The 19,801-nt window shown below is 32.3% G+C and overlaps 2 protein-coding genes across 3 annotated transcripts in view; one reads left to right on the forward strand and one right to left on the reverse strand.

Moving 5' to 3' along the window:
- Window positions 1-18,092, forward strand: part of ChLD3 (Chitin and LDLR binding deacetylase 3) — a 63,726-nt gene extending 45,634 nt beyond the window's left edge. Inside the window, exons 7-8 of the mRNA XM_072524915.1 lie at window positions 14,416-14,621; window positions 17,401-18,092. Coding sequence (XP_072381016.1) covers window positions 14,416-14,621; window positions 17,401-17,470 — 276 coding nt within the window. The 3' untranslated portion in view covers window positions 17,471-18,092. The remainder of the gene's footprint in view (window positions 1-14,415; window positions 14,622-17,400) is intronic.
- On the reverse strand, window positions 243-8,297 carry LOC140436217 (coiled-coil-helix-coiled-coil-helix domain-containing protein 2-like). Of its 2 annotated transcripts, XM_072524914.1 has the most exons (3): window positions 7,972-8,297; window positions 7,095-7,120; window positions 243-760 (listed from the first exon to the last, which is right to left on the reverse strand). In XM_072524914.1, exons 1-3 carry the CDS (start codon window positions 8,198-8,200, stop codon window positions 665-667), a joined length of 351 nt encoding a protein of 116 aa, XP_072381015.1. In that variant the 5' UTR covers window positions 8,201-8,297; the 3' UTR covers window positions 243-664. The 2 variants fall into 2 exon arrangements, with proteins under 2 accessions (XP_072381015.1, XP_072381014.1); XM_072524913.1 differs by lacking the exon at window positions 7,095-7,120 and having other exon boundaries at window positions 7,972-8,289.
- Window positions 18,093-19,801: the final 1,709 nt, after the last annotated feature.

A 19,801-nucleotide genomic window follows, 5' to 3' on the forward strand; every position in this document is an offset into this window, starting at 1 on the left:
GTGTATTATACACAAAAGATGTTTTATATCGCAGTATGGAAAGTTGTAAAATGACAAAGGATCTCTTCGAAATCTACAAAGGGAGACATGTAGAAATAATCGAAAGAGCATATTAATTTAATGGTGAGGATTTTCTTGCAGAAAGTAATTGTTTGTCATTGGTATGTCCTTTAAAGCTATTTCAATTTGTTGTTGCTATTACCCTGCATATCGATTAAAAAAACAATACAATATATTGCATAATCTTCAATTTTAATGTAAATATATTTAAAGATATTGAGGTAGAATTTTTGGGTATAAATTTATCCTTAGTGGTTTGCTGTGTTGTGTTAATCGTTTACGACAGATTAAGTTCGAACTTCAAGCGATGATTGATTGACATTAATTGGTACGTTCTTTTTAGATGTTGATGGTCAATAAATTAGCTTTTGATCCTTTCAATTATATTGGATAATAAAGGAATTAATATATTGCGAAATCTATTATGTATTTACTACTTCCTTTTTATATATAAAGAAGGAAGTTTTAATAAATTATATTGCTTTTAATATTTTTGATTTAATTCTTTGTAAAGCTTAACTAAGGTTATGCTTTTGTTTGCAATGTTGAATAGCTTCGTTAAATCCTTGGCATAACGTAATATCTTTCTCTGTAGCGGCACAATTTATGAATTGTTGAATTTCTTTCGAACAAGTCCTTCTCGGTTCTTCATAACGTTGAATATCCTTGTTAGAATCAGTTGTTTTATTACTAGCCATACCTAAAAAATGTGCGAATAGAAGTAAATATGCAGTACGGATAAACTAAAATATTACTGTTGCATATTTAAGTAATGAACTTTGATCAGATAAAAGGCATATATCGAGCACAGCTTAATTAAATCTTGCCCAAGTACTTTCGATCCCTAGATCATCTTCAGGGGCATCTGAAATAAGCCAAGAAACGTTTTTTTATAACCAAAGAAATTGATTAACTTCGATAAAAACTCGAAGTTTATGGTTGAAAAAAGGTTTTTATGTGATTAACGTTTATAGACTTACTTCGTCAATTGTGGCCTATCCGGCAAGAACAAGATGTCATAGACATATAAATGTACATTACACTACAATACAAATGGACAAACAAACACTTTAAAATAATTTAAGGAAGGCTACATTACTTGAAGAAGCCGGAGACAGAATGGCTCCTGATCTAACGGAAATGTTGGGGTGACATGTGACAAATGACAACTTGGATGAGCAGTCACAATCATAGATATGTGATCTGCACCTTTTACAATTCTATGAAACTAAGTATTGACCAAAAGTCCAACTGACACTACTATAGGAGGTCACTGATGAAATATAAAATTATATAGAATATTTTTTAAGTAGATTGAATAATCCAGATCTCACACTCAAACATGTCTGTAATAATTAAGGTGTTAGAGTAAGTAAGATGTAATTAAAATACTAATAATTGAAAATCAAAATGGAAAGCAAAGTATATAAATGGGGTGTAATCCAAGTAGTTCAAGTTGCTTCACCTCGTAGGGGACCCAGCTCGACTGTTTAGACTTCCTGCACTGAGCACATCCATAGTAATTTTATAGTTATACCATTGACTGTGGGTTCAACTGAACTACTTGGATTACACCCCATTTATATACTTTGCTTTCCATTTTGATTTTCAATTATTAGTATTTTAATTACATAGTCAGATCTCCTCCTTTCTACATTACAGATAGTGCTTGGTAGACCATTTTATTGTAGTCAACCACCCACTGTCTAACATATTGTTTAGTCCGCTTCTTGCATTCTTACTTTTCGTCTATTTCAGTTGCTCTCAAACTAACACCTTAATTATTACAGACATGTTTGAGTGTGAGATCTGGATTATTCAATCTACTTAAAAAATATTCTATATAATTTTATATTTCATCAGTGACCTCCTATAGTAGTGTCAGTTGGACTTTTGGTCAATACTTAGTTTCATAGAATTGTAAAAGGTGCAGATCACATATCTATGATTGTGACTGCTCATCCAAGTTGTCATTTGTCACATGTCACCCCAACATTTCCGTTAGATCAGGAGCCATTCTGTCTCCGGCTTCTTCAAGTAATGTAGCCTTCCTTAAATTATTTTAAAGTGTTTGTTTGTCCATTTGTATTGTAGTGTAATGTACATTTATATGTCTATGACATCTTGTTCTTGCCGGATAGGCCACAATTGACGAAGTAAGTCTATAAACGTTAATCACATAAAAACCTTTTTTCAACCATAAACTTCGAGTTTTTATCGAAGTTAATCAATTTCTTTGGTTATAAAAAAACGTTTCTTGGCTTATTTCAGATGCCCCTGAAGATGATCTAGGGATCGAAAGTACTTGGGCAAGATTTAATTAAGCTGTGCTCGATATATGCCTTTAATCTGATCAAAGTTCATTTATTCGAGCATTCAACCTTATATTTATTTAAGTAATGACTATTTAAAGCTCGTTTAGAATCATCAGGCATGCATATATACAGGTGGTCCTTAAGTAATTGTACAAACAGAAACCGTAGATTCTGCACTTTAAAATATTAGGATTTAAGCCAACTTGCTTTAATAAAATGTTGATATTAAGAAAGATACAGGGTGTTAAAGTGGAAGTTTAAAATTTTATTTTTCGCTATAACTTTTACGTTTGTAAATATTTTTGGACAAAAATTTATAATTGGACGCTCTTAAGTAGGATAAATTATAATTTTATACATACATTAATGTAACTGTGTATAATGTAATGTATACGTGGCATAGATTTGCGCTAGATAACGTTTTTGCTCTTCAAGTTAGCTCTATTTGTGTTAAAAAATATTAAACATACATTATTTTTACAAAGAAAAGGTATACTTGTTAGTAACCTCAAAAGTTAATCGTTTTCGAGATAATCGCATTTTATAAGTCAGCTGCATAATAATTCTTAGTTGTGATATTTGTGCGGTAAAGCACTGAATACCTGTAGATAGGCATAATTCATAGTTTATTCTTATTAAAACAACTCAAAGATGATAATGTAACATTACAACATTTTCTTCTTTAGGTGCCGTGTCCGTGTTCAGACGTTGGCCGTAATCATGTATACAATTTCCCTTTTCTATCGCTTCTTAAATTTCTATACCTACTGGCGTTGTATTACTTTTTCCCTATTGTAAAATGCTGAAAACCCAAAATATATGGTTTATCTAAGATGGTACACCACCACATTCTAGAGAGAAGGCAGTGAGAACATAGTTAAATATACCTTTTCTGAACGTTGGATTGGTCGTGGCAGTCATATTCCTTGGCAATGTGGTGAGATATTGATATAATTATTTAATTTATAAAAAATCCCAAAAGAATACCTATTATTCATTACGTAAATTGTTTACCCATTTTTATTAGGACAATTAGAAACTAAAACACAGGTATTGAAGGACACATATGTGTCTTGTTTCATAATACTTTTGCTACAAATCTGACCTTAAAGACTCAGCATTTTCACAAAAACATCATCGTTGGCCTAATAACCGATGTTTTTATAAATATAGTAAACACACAGGTAATTTAGTTCAGCATAATATTAGTTCCTTAGTTAATCATAATAGTCCATTGGTTCGATATGTAATTATAGTTACTCGTAAGCTGTAACGTAATCATATAAATAAGTAATGTCATCGATAGGTCATTCCTTGTGTATATAAGTAACCAATGAATGAGATACATCACAGTTTAATACATTATTTAACCTCTGCGACAAATAAGATGTAGTTCCATAATATACCATAAGATTTGGATATGTATCCAAAAGAACATATTCATCCATTATACAGTATAGCCACCACGTAGCCCAGAATTTAATCCGCTTGATTTTGGTGTATGGGGCGTATTAAAACAACGTGTCTAAAAGAATCCCATAAAGATTCGCAACCAACTATAGGAAGAAATAAATACTGCAGCAGTTTCTTTAGAACCAATGATGCTATTTAATATGAGAATATTTTTATGGAATATATTCACAAATGAATTAATGAAAATGGTGGACATATCGAACAATTATTACTTTAACAAACAGTTTTGTTATTTAGTTTAACTATGTCTTAATTTGGTTTGTAAACAAAATATTTTGATTATAACTTTAACTTAACATAAAACATAAAATGTTTGATGTAAAATCCTATTATTCTGTGTTTTGTCAAATCCTATTATTAATTATCCTGCTGATATATTTATTATATTTACTATTTCGTTAACTATTAACTTTAGTTAAAGGTATTTTATACCAAAATTTAGATTTATTAACGTTTTTGTCTATTTTTCCTTCGTTGCCTGGAGTAATTGCCTTAAATCAGAATTATGCAGCTGATTTATAAAATGCGATTATGTCGAAAACTGTTGAGTTTTGAAGTTATTAACAAGTATATATTTTTTTTGTTAAAATAATGTATCTTTAATATTTTTTATCACAAATACTGGTAACTCAAAGAGCAAAGAAGTTAAGTGCAAATGTATGCCACATATGTGGCATATGTGGCGCCCTCTATCAGCTACATCAAAGTGTGCATCAAATTATAATTTCTCATATTTAAAAGTACCCAGCTGTAAATTTTTATGTATAAATGTTTACAAACATGAAAGGTATAGCGAAAAATAAAATTTTTAATTTGCACTTTAACACCCTGTATCTTTCTTAATATCAACATTTTATTAAAGTAATTTGGCTTAAATCATAATGTTTTAAAGTGTAAAATCTACTGTTTCTTTTTGTACAATTACTTAAGGACCACCCTGTATATGACGAATTCCACAAATAATATCAAATTTTTTAATGCCAAAAACAATGATTTTAAAATTTGAGAGCACACCCTTGAGACCAATTTTTTTATTCTTTAGTACTCAAAACTGAAGAAAAAGATGTGCCGCCATCCGAAACGAGGGTAATTGTACCTTTTTTGCGAAATTTTAAAAATTGAATGTGCGAAATAATAGTGATTTTGGAGTGGAAAAATGTCGCGACTTAAAATCACTGTAGAATATGTTTAAAAGCTCCTAGAAACCTTCTTAAGAAACGGAGGTCTTATTTGTACGTTTAAAGTAATACTTTTGTTTTTCTCTTCATTCTCATTTTGCAGGGTGAGTTTTAAAAAAAATGAGCAGTCAGGGATAATGTAAAATGTATTAAAAAGTTTTAAAAATCGCCACAGCCTATTGTATTGAAGTAAACGGACAATATTTTGAGAATCTGCTGTAATCGCGTCTAATGTTTTTCTAAAATTCTTTTTTCTAATTTTTCTAATTAATTTTATTGTCAATAGACCTTGTTATGATATTATTAGGATAAAAATTCACAGTTGTGCCCGGTCTTTCGATTTAGATTTATCGAAAACTAACGCGTATATCCATCTATGGTACAATGAACACAAGGTATGCTATTGCGCATGATATTTGACAGCTGAGCCAGGCGTGTGACGTAGCAAAGATTCGTCGGACCCATTATTTGTAATGATAATTTAATGACTGTTTTTTACATAGTAGTAACTTACCGCGTTTTGTATTCAGTTAAAAAATTATAGTGTCTTAAAAAGTACCTGTTGTGTAGTTAATTATATTGTGTAGTAGCTTTTTTTTTTGTAATACTTGTAGATCACTTAGTTTTAGTGCTTTTATGTACGGCATCAGATCATATGGATTTTTTACGTTTATTCGTTGGTTTCCACATACTTTTATATTTTTGCAACCACGCTACATATGATCTCATTGGATTGTTAAGAAGCATAAATATATTAAGGGACAAAACTAATAACATACAAGACCGTAATAAGGCCAATAGTGACGTATGCTTCTAAAACATGGATCACAACAAAAAACATCAAGAGTTGTTAATAGTTTGGGAGCGGAAGATACTGCGCAAAATCTTTGATAAAAAAAAAACTTAAATGGAGAGTGGATAAGAGGAACAAATGAAATGTTAACGGAGCTCTATTAAGAACCCAAAATATTAATGGTAATTAATGCACAAAAACTTGGATGGTTCAGCCATGTGCAGAGAATAATTCCACCTAGAATTTCCATAATGGTACTATCTAGAGCATTGGCAGGCAAAAGGCGAAGAGCAAGACCGAGGTCAAGATGAAGCAACGAAGTTAAAGAAGATATGAGAAGACGTAACGTATCGAAAGGGAAAGAAAAGCAACTGTCAAAAGGAAGCTAAGTGCCTAGGGCCCACTAGGCTCATAGTGCTTACATATTAATATTATTACTAAACAACGCCAAGATAATTTTATGTATAAAAATTATAAAAGATGGCATTTATAACATTGTGTAATGTTGTGTGACCTCGCTGCGCTTATATTCGATGGCCAGCTAGCTCATCCGCTCTAAATAAAGTTGGCTTTATCATTTTTTATTTCGATTTTGTGTTTCATTCATTATATACGTAGAGATTTTGTGTACCTAAAGTACAAAGCGATCATTAACAAATAAGGAAGCGAAAATACCTTGTATATTTGAAAATAATTTTAAAATTTCTAGCTGTACTCGACCCATTTTAATGTAGATACCACTTTGTATCTTTTTAAACAACTGAAATATCAAGCTCTGGAGTATAAGTTGATCAACCTGTATGTGAAATAAAAAAATAATTAAAAAATGTTTGATAATGGATATATATGTTAACAAAATAACTGTACCCAAAAATCAATAAAATTAAATTAATTATAAAATATTTTTTATGATTAAATATTATAATAACACAACTTTATTATCCCTTTATAATTACTTTAATTAAATTAGCTAAATTATATTAAAAACTTAAAATTAAAAGTCTTTCCTATACAACTAGATTCAAATGTTGTTGAAGGGATCTTTACTACGTCATGCGCGAAGCGAACCGACTTTGAAGCATTATGTATAATACCTTCTGTTCATTGTACCATGTGTCTATCTTAACATAAAGTGAATTTTTCTTTTCATTACAATAGAGAAAAAAGGTCCCCCGATGAATCTTTCCAAAAAAAATTGTTAAAACATATGTTTGTATTAACATAACAAATAGGTCTGTCAGGCTGAGATAACAAAAAGCTAGAGTTAATACTTACTCCGTTTCTGGCTGCATGAACTAATCCTAAAGCCAAAAAAAAAGATAAAAATTATTAAAAATAAAGGAGTAAAAATAACGAAAATCCAGTCTTCAAACTTTTTTGTAACGAAAAATAAAAAATCATGCAGTGAAGGGTTAAGTTGCGACATTTTTATACTCCAAGATCACTATTATTTCGCTCATTCAATTTTTGAAATTTTTGGTAAATGATATAATTACCCTCCTTTAGGGTAGTGGCACTATTTTTTCCTTCAGTTTTAAGTATTAAAGATTAAAAAAGAATTAGTCCCAAGAGTGTGCTCTCAAATTTTAATATCAATATTTTTGGCATTAAAAAGTAGATATTTTTATGGAATTCGTCATAAGCATTATATATGTGTCCAAACGTGAATAAGTCTTTACACATTTTTCCACCTAATTTGCAGCGTACAAAGAAACAGAAAGCTTTCCTAAAAGATATACATATTATATTTTGTACATTTAGTTTAGCGCAAAGGATAGAAAACTAAAATTAATATGTTGTTTTCGTTCATGGTCATTGGAATAGATTTCACCTTTGTAAAATGAAAAAATATCTTTTTGGTCTTAGCATTTAAGTTTGTATAAATCTGTGCATGCCTTATGATAGCAAACTATCTTCATATGAACCTAGTATGCTGCTATTTACCAATTTAAACACAAATAATGAGAAATCATTTTGAATATATTTAACCTACACAAAGCTTTCCTAAAAGATATCTATTTTGCACACTTACTGCTAAAGATAGAAAAGAATTTATCAATAATTTTTTTTCGTGTCAATAAAATGTTTTTAAGACTATAAGCTTATTACACACCTACTGTTTTGTAATATAATTATTATTTACCCTTCTTACCTATAATGCTAGTTAAAATATTTCCTACAAAATGCCCTACAGTCGTTCCAACGGCAACGCCACCAGCGGTAGCTGCCATCTGACTAAATACTCCAGATCTCTTTTCATCTTTATCTACAGATGCTGGTACTTTGTTACTGGTATGAGCTTTAGCAGGAAGGGTATAATATTCTCTTTTTCTGATTGATTTAGATTTTTTCTTTGGTGGTTTAGATTTACTTTGGGGCATATTTGTCACTGTAATTTATATGAATGTTTTCAAAAATATATTTGACACTAAATTAAATCTTCATTTTTTTTTTCTTGATTTTTCTCTATTTTTGATTGTTTTTGACACATCGTCCCTGGTTTTCGATGACAGTATATGTTCATTAAATATAGTCGATTCACTGACGTTGATAGGGTGATTGTCAGCCAAAATAAACTTAATGTGGCAGAATTCTTTAATTGAAAAAAGAAGAATGATCAATAATAATGGAATAATATTTTTTTTATTGTTACATTGCATGTTTACAATCTACTCTATACACAGAGTAATAAGTAAACAGTCTGTAAGTAAATTAACGTGAGTTAGGTACCGTCCAATGGCGGGTCTCTAAGTATTATTGCGGTAGGTCTTCTGGCCATACCCTCTTCGAAAGAGTCGTTTTTTTCTTCATGTAATGCTCTATTTAGTCTATGACTTATCCTGTTAAGGTACGTTTTATTTAGTAGATTTCTCGTTTGTTGCCATATGCGTCGAGCTCCTCTTTTTTCTGCTACCAGTTCTCTTATATAAAGGGGGATATTATGGTTTTCTTGCACACTTCTTTAGCGCTGTGGGGTTGCTTCCCACCCTGTTGTTTGTAAAACTTTTGTTAAATAGCCTACTGCTTTCTCTACATTTTCGTTTTCTTTTATACTAATATATAGTCTAATTTTTGTATTAACAGAATTTTGTTACTTTACTCACAGTTTGTTTCTTTAGTTGTGAGTTTGGGTGGTGGTGTTCTTCATATTATGTGTGTACTTAAAGTTATTATTATTGTACTGTGATCTCATGTTAAATCGAAGTTTGACTCTATTGCACTATGGATGTCAGATATCCCTTTTGTTACACCAAAATCTACCAAATCTGGCATTTTGTTGACATCCGTAGGACAGTATTTGGGTTCTCCCGTAGATAAGTATCTTAAGTTATTTTGTTGGATGATATTCATAATGCTTGACCTTTAGGCGTGATTAATCTGGAACCCCATGTGGTGTATTTAGCATTCCAGTCCCCCCTACTATGAATTTGGATCCAAGAGTTTGTATGATACTCATCGCTTCTTGAAATTAGATGTCTAGGTGGGCTGTAGACTGATGATACACTGAGGGAGGTGTTTGTTTCGATTTTAATGATTGCTACTTGATTTTTTTTTAAATATAAGGTTGAAGTGCATAGTGTTTAATTTTTGATTTAATAATAACGTTAGAACCTGCATGTGCTCCTCTGTCTGGATGGTTTGCATAATACACAGTATAGTAAGGTATCTTAATACCCGTTCGCAATTATATGGTTTTGCATAGTACGTTTTAGTGTGACCATATTCTTGACATCGCGTACATTGCGGCATATTTCTTTTAATTCTAGGTGGTTAAACTCCTATTTTATAATGTTGTATATACTGTAGTTCAAATATTTCTTTGTTGTTCGTTTGAGCCTCGAGGTCCACAAAAAATAATGGTAATGGTTCACGGCTCAATCTATGTCTGACATTTGTAACGTTCCTTACCTTATGACCCTTTTTCTGAATTTCCGCTTTTATTTTATCTATCGGAAAAGAGTGATGTAGATCTCGAATAACTGCTCTGTATGCTCTGTCTTCCTTGGGTTGGATTGTATGATGGACGGTATTTTTCTCTCGTACGCGATGTATTAGTTTTCTGTAGGATTCAGGTGTCTTTGGTAAAATTTTTATTGTGTTGTTTGTTAAAGCTTTAGTGAAGTAAGTTTCTACTTCTACTGCTTGAGCTATATTATCTATCATTTTACTATAGTCATTCACGCCATATATTAAAATTGAAGGGGGTTTTAAGATTAGTGTATCCTTATGCGTATAATTTACGCAGTTTTCCTGTGGAAATGGCTGAAACCTATTTGAAAGTGTAATTCTAATAAGTAATTTGAAAGTGAAAGCTTCTTCTTCTCTTGAATCTTTACGTTTAAGCCTTTTTCTTTTTGATCTTATTTTTTACCATGGGTGTTTATTATTTCGAGAGTCTTCACGTTCTTCATCTGACATCGGATCATATTTATTCTGTGTTTCTGGATTTTTTTTAAGTTTAAAGAAACCGATAAGAAACCGATTTTTTGGAGGCGTTAATAGACACTTTCCATCTATTGCACCACCTAATAACTCGGTTTAGATAGTTTTAAGCTCTTTCGAATCAGACATTTGTCCACGCATTCTATGTGGGCCTGACGTGAAAAGCACAGTGTCGTTAGCATACAGCAGTACGGTTTCCGATCTATACTTAGGGCGGGGATGTCACTATTGCAGACTGTGTATAGTATTGGAGCAAGGATTGAGCCCTGGGGTACTTCATCTTGTGGGTGAATGGTGAGGATAAAGTATTGTCAACTTTGGTTCAGATAGTCCGATTGGAGAGGTAGGAATTTATTAGTTTGCCGAAAGTTGCTGGCAGTCCAGCAAAGTGGACTGCCTTTTCGATCAGACATGTGTGCCAGACCTGGTCGAATGCTTTCTGGACGTCTAGGATTATGCCTATGACGTGTTTTCTTTCGTTGATTGATTGTGAAATGAAAGTTGTTGCTTCAATCAATGCATTTTGTATGGAATGTCCAACCTTGAATCCGAATTGATAATTTGGAATGGCAAGATGAACGTCTAATAATTCTACAAGTCTCTTCTTAAGGATCCTCTCTTAGACTTTACCTAGGGATGCTCAGTAATAAAATAGGTATGTATGATTCAGGTTTTGTTGGGGGTTTTCCTTGTTAGGGAAGGTTCATGACTGTGTAGCCTTCTGCGTAACCTCATTATTATATTCGTTATTCTATTTACTTGATCCATTATTAAATGTCTTTCTTTAAAGTCAAATTGATGTGATGGAATAAGATGTCCAGCTTCTATGGGAAGTTTTACATTTTTCAGCAATAACTTCCCGTATATCTTCGAAATTACATTTAGTAAGAAAGTCGTCCAGTACGATGGTATTTAGTTTTTTAAAGTAGTATAAGTCATTTAGTAAAGCGAATTAAATTTGGCTGCGCAGTTTTCAATTATTGTTAGGATTGGGACAGAGCGATATTTATTTATTTGGTTTATATGTATTATAAAAATTTTCAAGGTATTTTTATCAATAGATTTAATTATATCGAACATTTTCGCATTTTCTTTTATTTCCTTCTATTTCTGTTGTACGTAGTTAACAATGTTAAAAGGCAAAGGTATTCCAGAACTCACAAAGAACCATGAGATTAAATTATTTATTTATATAAAAACAATGATTAATTTATTTTAATTGTTTGTTTTGTGAAATTGATAAAATCATTAACTGTATTTAAATCATAATTTCAATACCATAATGTGTGTATATATATATATATATATATATATATATATATATATATATATATATATATATATATATATATATATATATATATATATATATTAAAATTACTGAGTTCTCGGGAAGAACCGCGTTAAGAATTTAAAACTCGACGTTTCGGCACCCATTTTGGAGCCATTATCAAGAGTGATACGGTTCGGTTCGAGTTCGGGGTCTCAATCTGCCTACTCCCCTCACTCGAGACGTACCAGTATCGTGTTCTATATTGCAAGAACTGTCTCTAGGCACTGAGGTCTCAATCTGCCTACTCCTCAGTGTCGAGTGACACTGAGTGATATAGTGATATAGATATAGATATAGATCTAGATCTAGAGTGATATATATATATATATATATATATATATATATATATATATATATATATTTAAAGTGTTATTATTATTTATTATGAAATGTGGTAAATATATTTAACTGTTTGGGTTATGAAATCAAATGTAAACATTGCAAACGGAACTTACGAAATTTTTAAATGCATCCTAAGTAAATAAATAAAAGTTTGTAGTATTTTAATGCGCGTAGTTATAAGATTTTTTACAGGTTATCATTTAAAAAAAAATTGCTATAATAGTCTTATTTTAATGTTTTAACAAATCTGTAGCCGCATGCCATCTACTGTTCCGTAGTGATGCAAAATATGTTTGATTGTTTTAGGTTCTCTGCTGTAGTTTTTCTCTGAGATCCTCTCCTCTCCTTAAAGAGATTTTTACGGAGCCTTGACGTTTTTGCAATAATGTTCTACCTACTTGGAATGTCTTCTACATAATTTTATCCTTCTCATGCCCTTACTATATCCAGTTAGAGCTTTGTCCCATCCATCTCATGTTTTGGGGAGATTAAATTTTCATCTGACTTCTGTCCTTTGAATTGTAAGGTTGGAATTTCTTTTGTATCTCAGGACAATTATCACTATTTAAACCTTCCTAAACAATGATTTTTTTATTACTATTATGTCTTTTGACATATTAATTTGATTGGTGCCTCCTTAAAATATAATATATACTATTATTAAACTTGTCTTGGCTATAACCAAAAGTCTTCTTCTTTTGTAAATATTGGCTCCTAAGGCCTGTTTCTGCTGCTTATTAGCCTTCTGTACTGTTTAAATTATTACATAATCACTTCCTTGGTCTTTCAACACTTAGTCGACCATTTGGTGATTTGTCTCGTTCTGTTTTTACCTTCGTATCTTCTGCCATTTCGCCAATGTGTTCGTTATATTCCTGTTTCCATTTTTTACCTATGTATTTAAGTCTTCTACATTACATACTCCTTTTATATTCTTTTTTCTTTCTCTATGTAATAGCCTTTTCTTTGATATTTTTATTAGTATTCTGTCAGTCTCACCACTGTTTCCAGCAGTCGCCGTTCATAGCCTGTTCTAGTCCTGTCATTAACATTGAAACAATATATTTAACTAAAAAAATTTAACTACTGGTTTGATTTGAAAAATTTTACGCACTTTAATACTAATATATTTAATTACAAACCAGGAACCTACTAAGCCTGTAGCGCTGTTATATATAGTTAAGTACAAACTACAAAAAAATTATTCGAAACGGTCACCATTTGCCTGAATACAGCACCGAAGGCTGTTAGGCTATGCATCGATGGATCTACGGACGACATTTATAGGCACATTGTCCACAACTTCTACCAGAACCTGTTTCAATGACTCCTGATTATGGTGACATCTTGTACAGACCATGCCCTCTAAAACTGACCACAATTTGTAATCGAATGTATTAATGTCTAGGCTAGTTGGCGGCCTATGATAACTACTTCTAAATTCGGGTACATGATTTTTAAGTGGTACATCGTTGAGTAGTTTTGACCTTATGAGCAGGTGCAGTGTCCTGTTGAAATATTTATGGTCTCTTTTGAAAGATAGTGTGGATTAAGGGCTTCACTAGATTTGTTAAAATGTCTTCTTGACACAAGTACACACAGAGTACAGGCTAACCTAAATACAATACAAACTTGGTTAAAAATGTGGCATCTACGAGCCAACGAGACAAAATCTGAGCAGGTAACATTTACAAACCTCAAGGGAAACCAGTAGGTATCGTTAAAGTAGGCATTTGAATCGCAGATTCACATGGAGAAAATATATATTTACCAAGCAAAAACAGCTGGGCCTTAAACTCAGCAAACTATATTGGTTAATAGGCCGAAAATCAAAACTGCCAATCGACAACAAAATTTTAACATATAAAGGTATTTTAAAACCCATTTGGAGCTATGGAATTCAGCTATGGGGAACAGCAGCTAGATCCAGTATTAACATTCTTGAGAGAATCCAATCGAAAATCCTTCGAATGATAATTAATGCTCCATGGTACGTTCCTAACAAGATGATCGCACGAGATCTCAAAACAAAGAAGTCACCAAACGCTGCCAACAATATGAATAGTCCACCGCAATAATCTACCAGCCGACCTGTTAACTATAAACTAGTTGCCGAACCCCAATAGAATCTAGAAGCAGAAGCCCAACCCAACCCTAAGACATACGTGACACTATTCTAGTGCCAAGAATACACAGGAAATTGCCAATGGACAATTTTCTACAAGACATTTTTTTTTCTTTAATAATATATTGTGAAATATTATCAGACAATTTACTTATTGTAATTATATTACAGATTGTAAATGTATTGGGATGCTAAATAAAAAAAAATAATAGTTTGTGAAAAACTATTTGTTTTGGAACAAAAAGGAACCTCATTATTTATAGAAATATTAATTGTAATGGACTCTCACTATTTGCATAATCAGTTTTTTTATAAATTATAAATATACCTCCATAACATCTTACTTTTTTTAGAAATTTCTATCTGATGTTTTAAAACAAACTGATGTTTGGTTTGTCACAAATTGGCAGGCTATCGAATGGATGAAACGCCCTAGAACCCTAGACAAAATACATACATTTGAGCCATGGAGCTGCAAAAAGCGGTTGGAAAAATCTGAAATAGCATGTAGTGTGCCCAATGTATGTAAACTTCACAGTAGAGTTTTTCAACAAGACAGGTGAGTTAAATTTAAATTCGAATCATTTACACTGCAGTCAGATGGTCTATGATCTAGATAAGTGGCTTATGCTAACTCTTAAAATTATTGTGACAAATTTATATATACAATAATCTTAAAGAAAAACAAATTTATATTAATTTTAACGTTGGCACCACCGCCGGCGCTTACCGTTGGCTTGTTCTCTATCTGAACGCACGCGCTACCGTCGAGAAGCTTTCACTACCATCTATGCACAGTGGAGATGGAACACCTGTAACGATACAAAACGACGTCCACCGCAACAGAAAAGCGAGTTCGAGCCGGAGAACTGATCTGGTAAGAACTTCACCGGGCCTCTGAGTAGTGATCGAAGAGCAACCGCTCCGGTAGTTCAAGCTGGAATACTGGTCTAGTAAGAGCTCCTAACCCGTATCTGGTAGTATTAATATAAAGTCAAATTATCCAATTCGTTGGCGACTAAGTATTGATTGGTCGCTTTCCGTTCCTCGTCTGTATCAAGTAGTGATCGATTCGACCACCTCAAATATATACTAAGTATTGATTAGTATTTATGTGGGTACTGACCAATACATCGTTCTTTTATTTCATCTTTTTCTAGCATCGCCAATCTTTCATTTCGCAGGTATCAACAGCGGGTCGTAGCGTCTTCGATCTATTCACTAGGATTGATATTTTAGTCCATTTTTAGAGATCAATCTTTAAAACCTATGACATAAAATTTCAATTTTGAGTTATGGCAACAAATACGAGGCATTTGAAATATGAATAAAAAACGCAGAATTTAATAATTTACATTACAAACGATCACACGTCACGGGAAATGCATTTAAGAATACGGTTTTGGGTGTAGTTTATTGCAGAAGTTTTGTACTTTTGGAAAACGTACTAGTGTAATTGAAAAAAAAGTTTTAAATGTTTTAGATCGTTTGTTGTGTGAAAGTTTAAATCCAGCGTTTTTTAAGCATATTTCAAATCCCTCACTTTTGTTGCCAAAACTCAAAACTAAAATTCCATGCTATGTTTTTTAGGTTAGGCTCTAGTAATTGAAACTTCATTATCAAAGAATCATAAAAAATGGCAAAAATCTTGCCACATTTATTTATTTAAAACCTGTATAAAAATCTGAGTTTATTTGCCGCAAAATACAAAAACTGCATACGAAAGCTGAAGTCTTTACCTTTAAAACGCATCTTAATTTTTGTCGATAGGTCACTTGAATGATAATGATAATTGATAATGAATTTTTACCGTCGAGTTGATACATGTAAAATCGACGGTCGCTTCAAGCGTTGTTTCTAAGAGAACGGTTCAATATACACATTTTACTTTTTCGTGTCTGGATTCGACTACAGTTTTTCTGCCTAATATCGGGTTACGTCTACACCCTTTGTATTTGCGAGCCATAAATCATCGAGGGTGCACTGTGATGGGCAAAGTCTGCATACTCTCAGGTGCTCCACGTTCTGTATTTCCCCACATTCACAAAGTGCGTCGCTGTCTGTCTTGATGCCCCATTTAATGAGGTTCTGTTTTACAGGGCCAATACCTGTGCGTATGCGATTGAGTGTCCGCCAGGTTCTCCAGTTCAGGTTTATTCCACTAGGTCGTTCTGGATGTAGGGGGAACAGTTCGGGTGGTTTGACGCTGACATTTCTCATAAACATTTTCCTTGATTTAAGTCGGTTGATTGCTGGCGGTTCGTCAAACCCGTATAATTGGTGCCTTTCATCGACAGTTTGCCTGAACTTCTCCACATATTGTGAGGCGCATCTACGGTCGTCTGGTGATGCGAATCCAGCTACCCGGTACAGTAGGGGTAGAGGGGTAGGCTTCGTACAACCGGTAATTATTCTACATGTTTTGTTTAACGCCGTGGTAACTTGTTGGGCGTGTCTAGATCTACCCCAGACGGGACAAGCATATTCCTCTGTTGAGAAACATAAGGCCTCAGCTGTTGTCTTCAAGACCTGGGGTTTTGCACCCCACTTGCTCCCTACAAGTTTCCGGAGAAGGTTGTTTCTCGTAGAAACCTTTTGTCTTGTGCTTTGACAGTGGAATTTATACGTTAGTGACCGGTATTACTCCAAGATATTTGGGCCTATCAGTATGTTTCAAACGTTGTCCCTCCCAAGAAACATTTAGTTTTACATGCGCCTGTTAGTTGTTGAGATGGAATGTACATACTTGGGTTTTAGTAGGGTTTGGCTTTAATGAGTTTTGTTTGTAATAAGTTGACATCATGTTTAAAGCCTCTTCCATTGTCGACTCTACTACTTGTGTGAGTATACACAAAAAATGCTTATAAATATTTTTGTTTAAATTATCTCAGCTACATTTTTTATTTGAAACCTTTTTTTCTAAGGTGTACAGATTTTTGGTAAATAGATTTTTTTGCTTTTTTACACCCCAGCGAGAGGGGTTTTAGGGGGAGGGAATCTTTTTTAGAGTCCCAAAATTAATATGCTCAGCAAAATTCAGCTTGTTCGTATGATTTTTAGAGGTTCAGTGGCATTTTCGTCTCTGACGACTGGAGTATTTTATTTTATTGTAAATATTATATAGAAGTCAATTTTAGTTTTGTTATTTGTTTTGTTGAATATATTTTCATTAAAATTAAACTTGTTTTTTACTGAGTTTGGTGTGTACCCATCACATAATGGAATTGGCAATAAGAGATTAAAAAACAAAGTAAATTATATGGATGAATAAATTTTAACTAGATATTACATATTAAAGTTAAAATATTGGCAATAATTATAGAATATTATCTTTTTAGGCATCTTCATACATGTTCTGAATGCCCACAAAAGTATCCCTGGATAAGGAATGAATTTGGACTGGATTGACGGAAGCCATTTTTTTATAACAGACTGATGTAATTTATGTTAACTTGATAGTCAATAGTTAATAATTTCTGACATTTTACATTTACCTTACATGTATTTGAAACAGAGTGTTTTAGTTATATTATTTTATATTTTGTGCCAAATGCCTGTCATTAATATTTTGGATTTAAAAATTTAGTTACATGTGTAATTGGTCAGTTGAAAAAGAAAATGAAATGTGAATTATTTATTACGATTTTGTATTTTGTATAGTATATGTATTTAACTAAAAAAGAGTGTTTTTATTTTATATTAACTCTTTGTAGCACCATAAACTATGAAGAGTGTTTGAGGCACACAAAATAAATGAAACCACGTTACTCACAATCGGAAGATATGTGGCAATACCCCAACCACTCGGTGTGGTTGGGGTATTGCCATATCTGGCTACCGTCATTTAGGTTAGCCTGCAGACCAATGCAGTTTCCCAGGGTGTGGCGCGTGGAGCCATAAGAGAGATTTGGGTGTCATTATGTGAACCATCTCCTGTCTAGGAGGTTCGATGTAGTCGTTCCAATAAAAGGTGCACCTCTATAACACAACTCCTACACCCCAGTCCATAAACCCTGAAAACAATGTACCGTGATGAAACACCATCCACCAAAGTTTACACTTTCTTATACAAACATTAATGTTTGCGTTTGTATATATTTGATATATTTTCATTATAATTATTGTCGATTAAGTAAAATAGTTTATTCATTGTGGTTGTATTATATGTTTATAAAATATAGGTGAGCTAGTTCTGATTTAAATGTATATATTTTTTTTTCTACTGCATATTGTAAAACAGTCATATTTACTTTCTATAGAGCCTTATGTAAAAGACTTTCATATATTTACTTATGCAGTTATAGTTACAAATATATTACTTAATTTGATAAGGTATGGTATTTAAATTCTTAGAAAAAATTGAGGAATATGTTAGTACATTAATTTCTCCATAATAAGATCGTTCTTTTACCTATACCTTATAAGTATTCGTATTCGTATATATACAATACAAACTCCCATGCTCAGAATAGAGCCTGCATGATGTTTTTGAATATTAAAGGAGCCTACGACAGTGTTGACTGGTTTATTTTACGGGAAAAATGATACAATTACAAATTCCAGTAGAAGTTGCTAACACCATATTATGCAAACTCTGTATAAACAGACAAGTAGGATAATGGCTACCCCGTAAAATACCAATCTGCAACTTTAGGGTTACCTCAGGGATCTGTCCTTGCACCAATACTTTTTAATATTGACACCTCTAATACACACACTTGCTTATCTAAAGCAACTATTATACAGTACACTGATGATTTTGTTGGTTATGTAGGTACGTAGTAAACATCTAAACCAATGTAGCAAGCTTTTAAACTCAACTATGGAACCCATTTTCAGCGCCATAAGTGATTTAGGTCTACAAGTCTCCGTAGAAAAATTCAAAGTGGTAATCTTTACCAGATATAACATGGAACTAATTCAAAAAATTACTATTAATGAAATATATTTCCCAGTGGACACCAATATCAAATACTTAGGAATTATACTAGACAAAAACTAACTTGGTGATTGTACGTTGAACATATTGAGACAAAATGCAATCAAAGTTTGAATTTCCTAAAATCCATTATGAAAACTTGGTGGAGAGTGGATTCCCAAACAGCACTATTTTTTTATAGAGCGTATTATAAGACCTTATAGATAATATTTTATAGAGCATATTATATTATAGATCAATCATTGGTTATGGTTGTACAGCGAATAAAACTAGCCTACGTAAACTGCCGAAAAAATGATAGTTAAATTACAAAGGAAAGGGTCACCTATCATTAGCAATATATTTAAGCTAAACGAATATGATTTAACTAACCCTGATTACTCCGAATTAGCATCATATAATAATACAGTTTTACGCCAAATTTTTGCTGAACATCAAAATTTCCACGCAATTTATACCAACGGGTCAAAAAATACAAAGCACAGGTTGCGAGTTTGTAATACCCAATCGAGTAAAAAAATTCAAATTACATAAACACGCATCTATTTTTACAGCTAAAGCTATAGCAATACAAAAAGCATTAGAATATGTACAGCAGAAATATTACCAAAATGGAATTATTTTTACAGATTCGCTTTCAGTTTTAAAAAATTTGAATTCCAATACATCCAATCACATTATACTTAACATTAAAAATAGACTTAAAAATTTACAAGATCTTAATAAAAATATTAAATTCTACTGGGTCAAATCACACGCAGGTATACAAATTGTGAATTATAAATATAAGAACATATTAA

This window comes from Diabrotica undecimpunctata, chromosome 3 (genome assembly GCF_040954645.1).
Source record: "Diabrotica undecimpunctata isolate CICGRU chromosome 3, icDiaUnde3, whole genome shotgun sequence".
Classification (NCBI taxonomy): Eukaryota; Metazoa; Arthropoda; class Insecta; order Coleoptera; family Chrysomelidae; genus Diabrotica; species Diabrotica undecimpunctata.

Coding starts and splice junctions, on each gene's coding strand:
- LOC140436217 (XM_072524913.1), bottom strand. CDS start 8,200: ATGCCCCAAAGTAAATCTAAACCACCAAAGAAAAAATCTAAATCAATC. Junction 761..7,971: donor TATTTTAACTAGCATTATAG/GTAAGAAGGGTA, acceptor CACATTTTTTAG/GTATGGCTAGTAATAAAACA.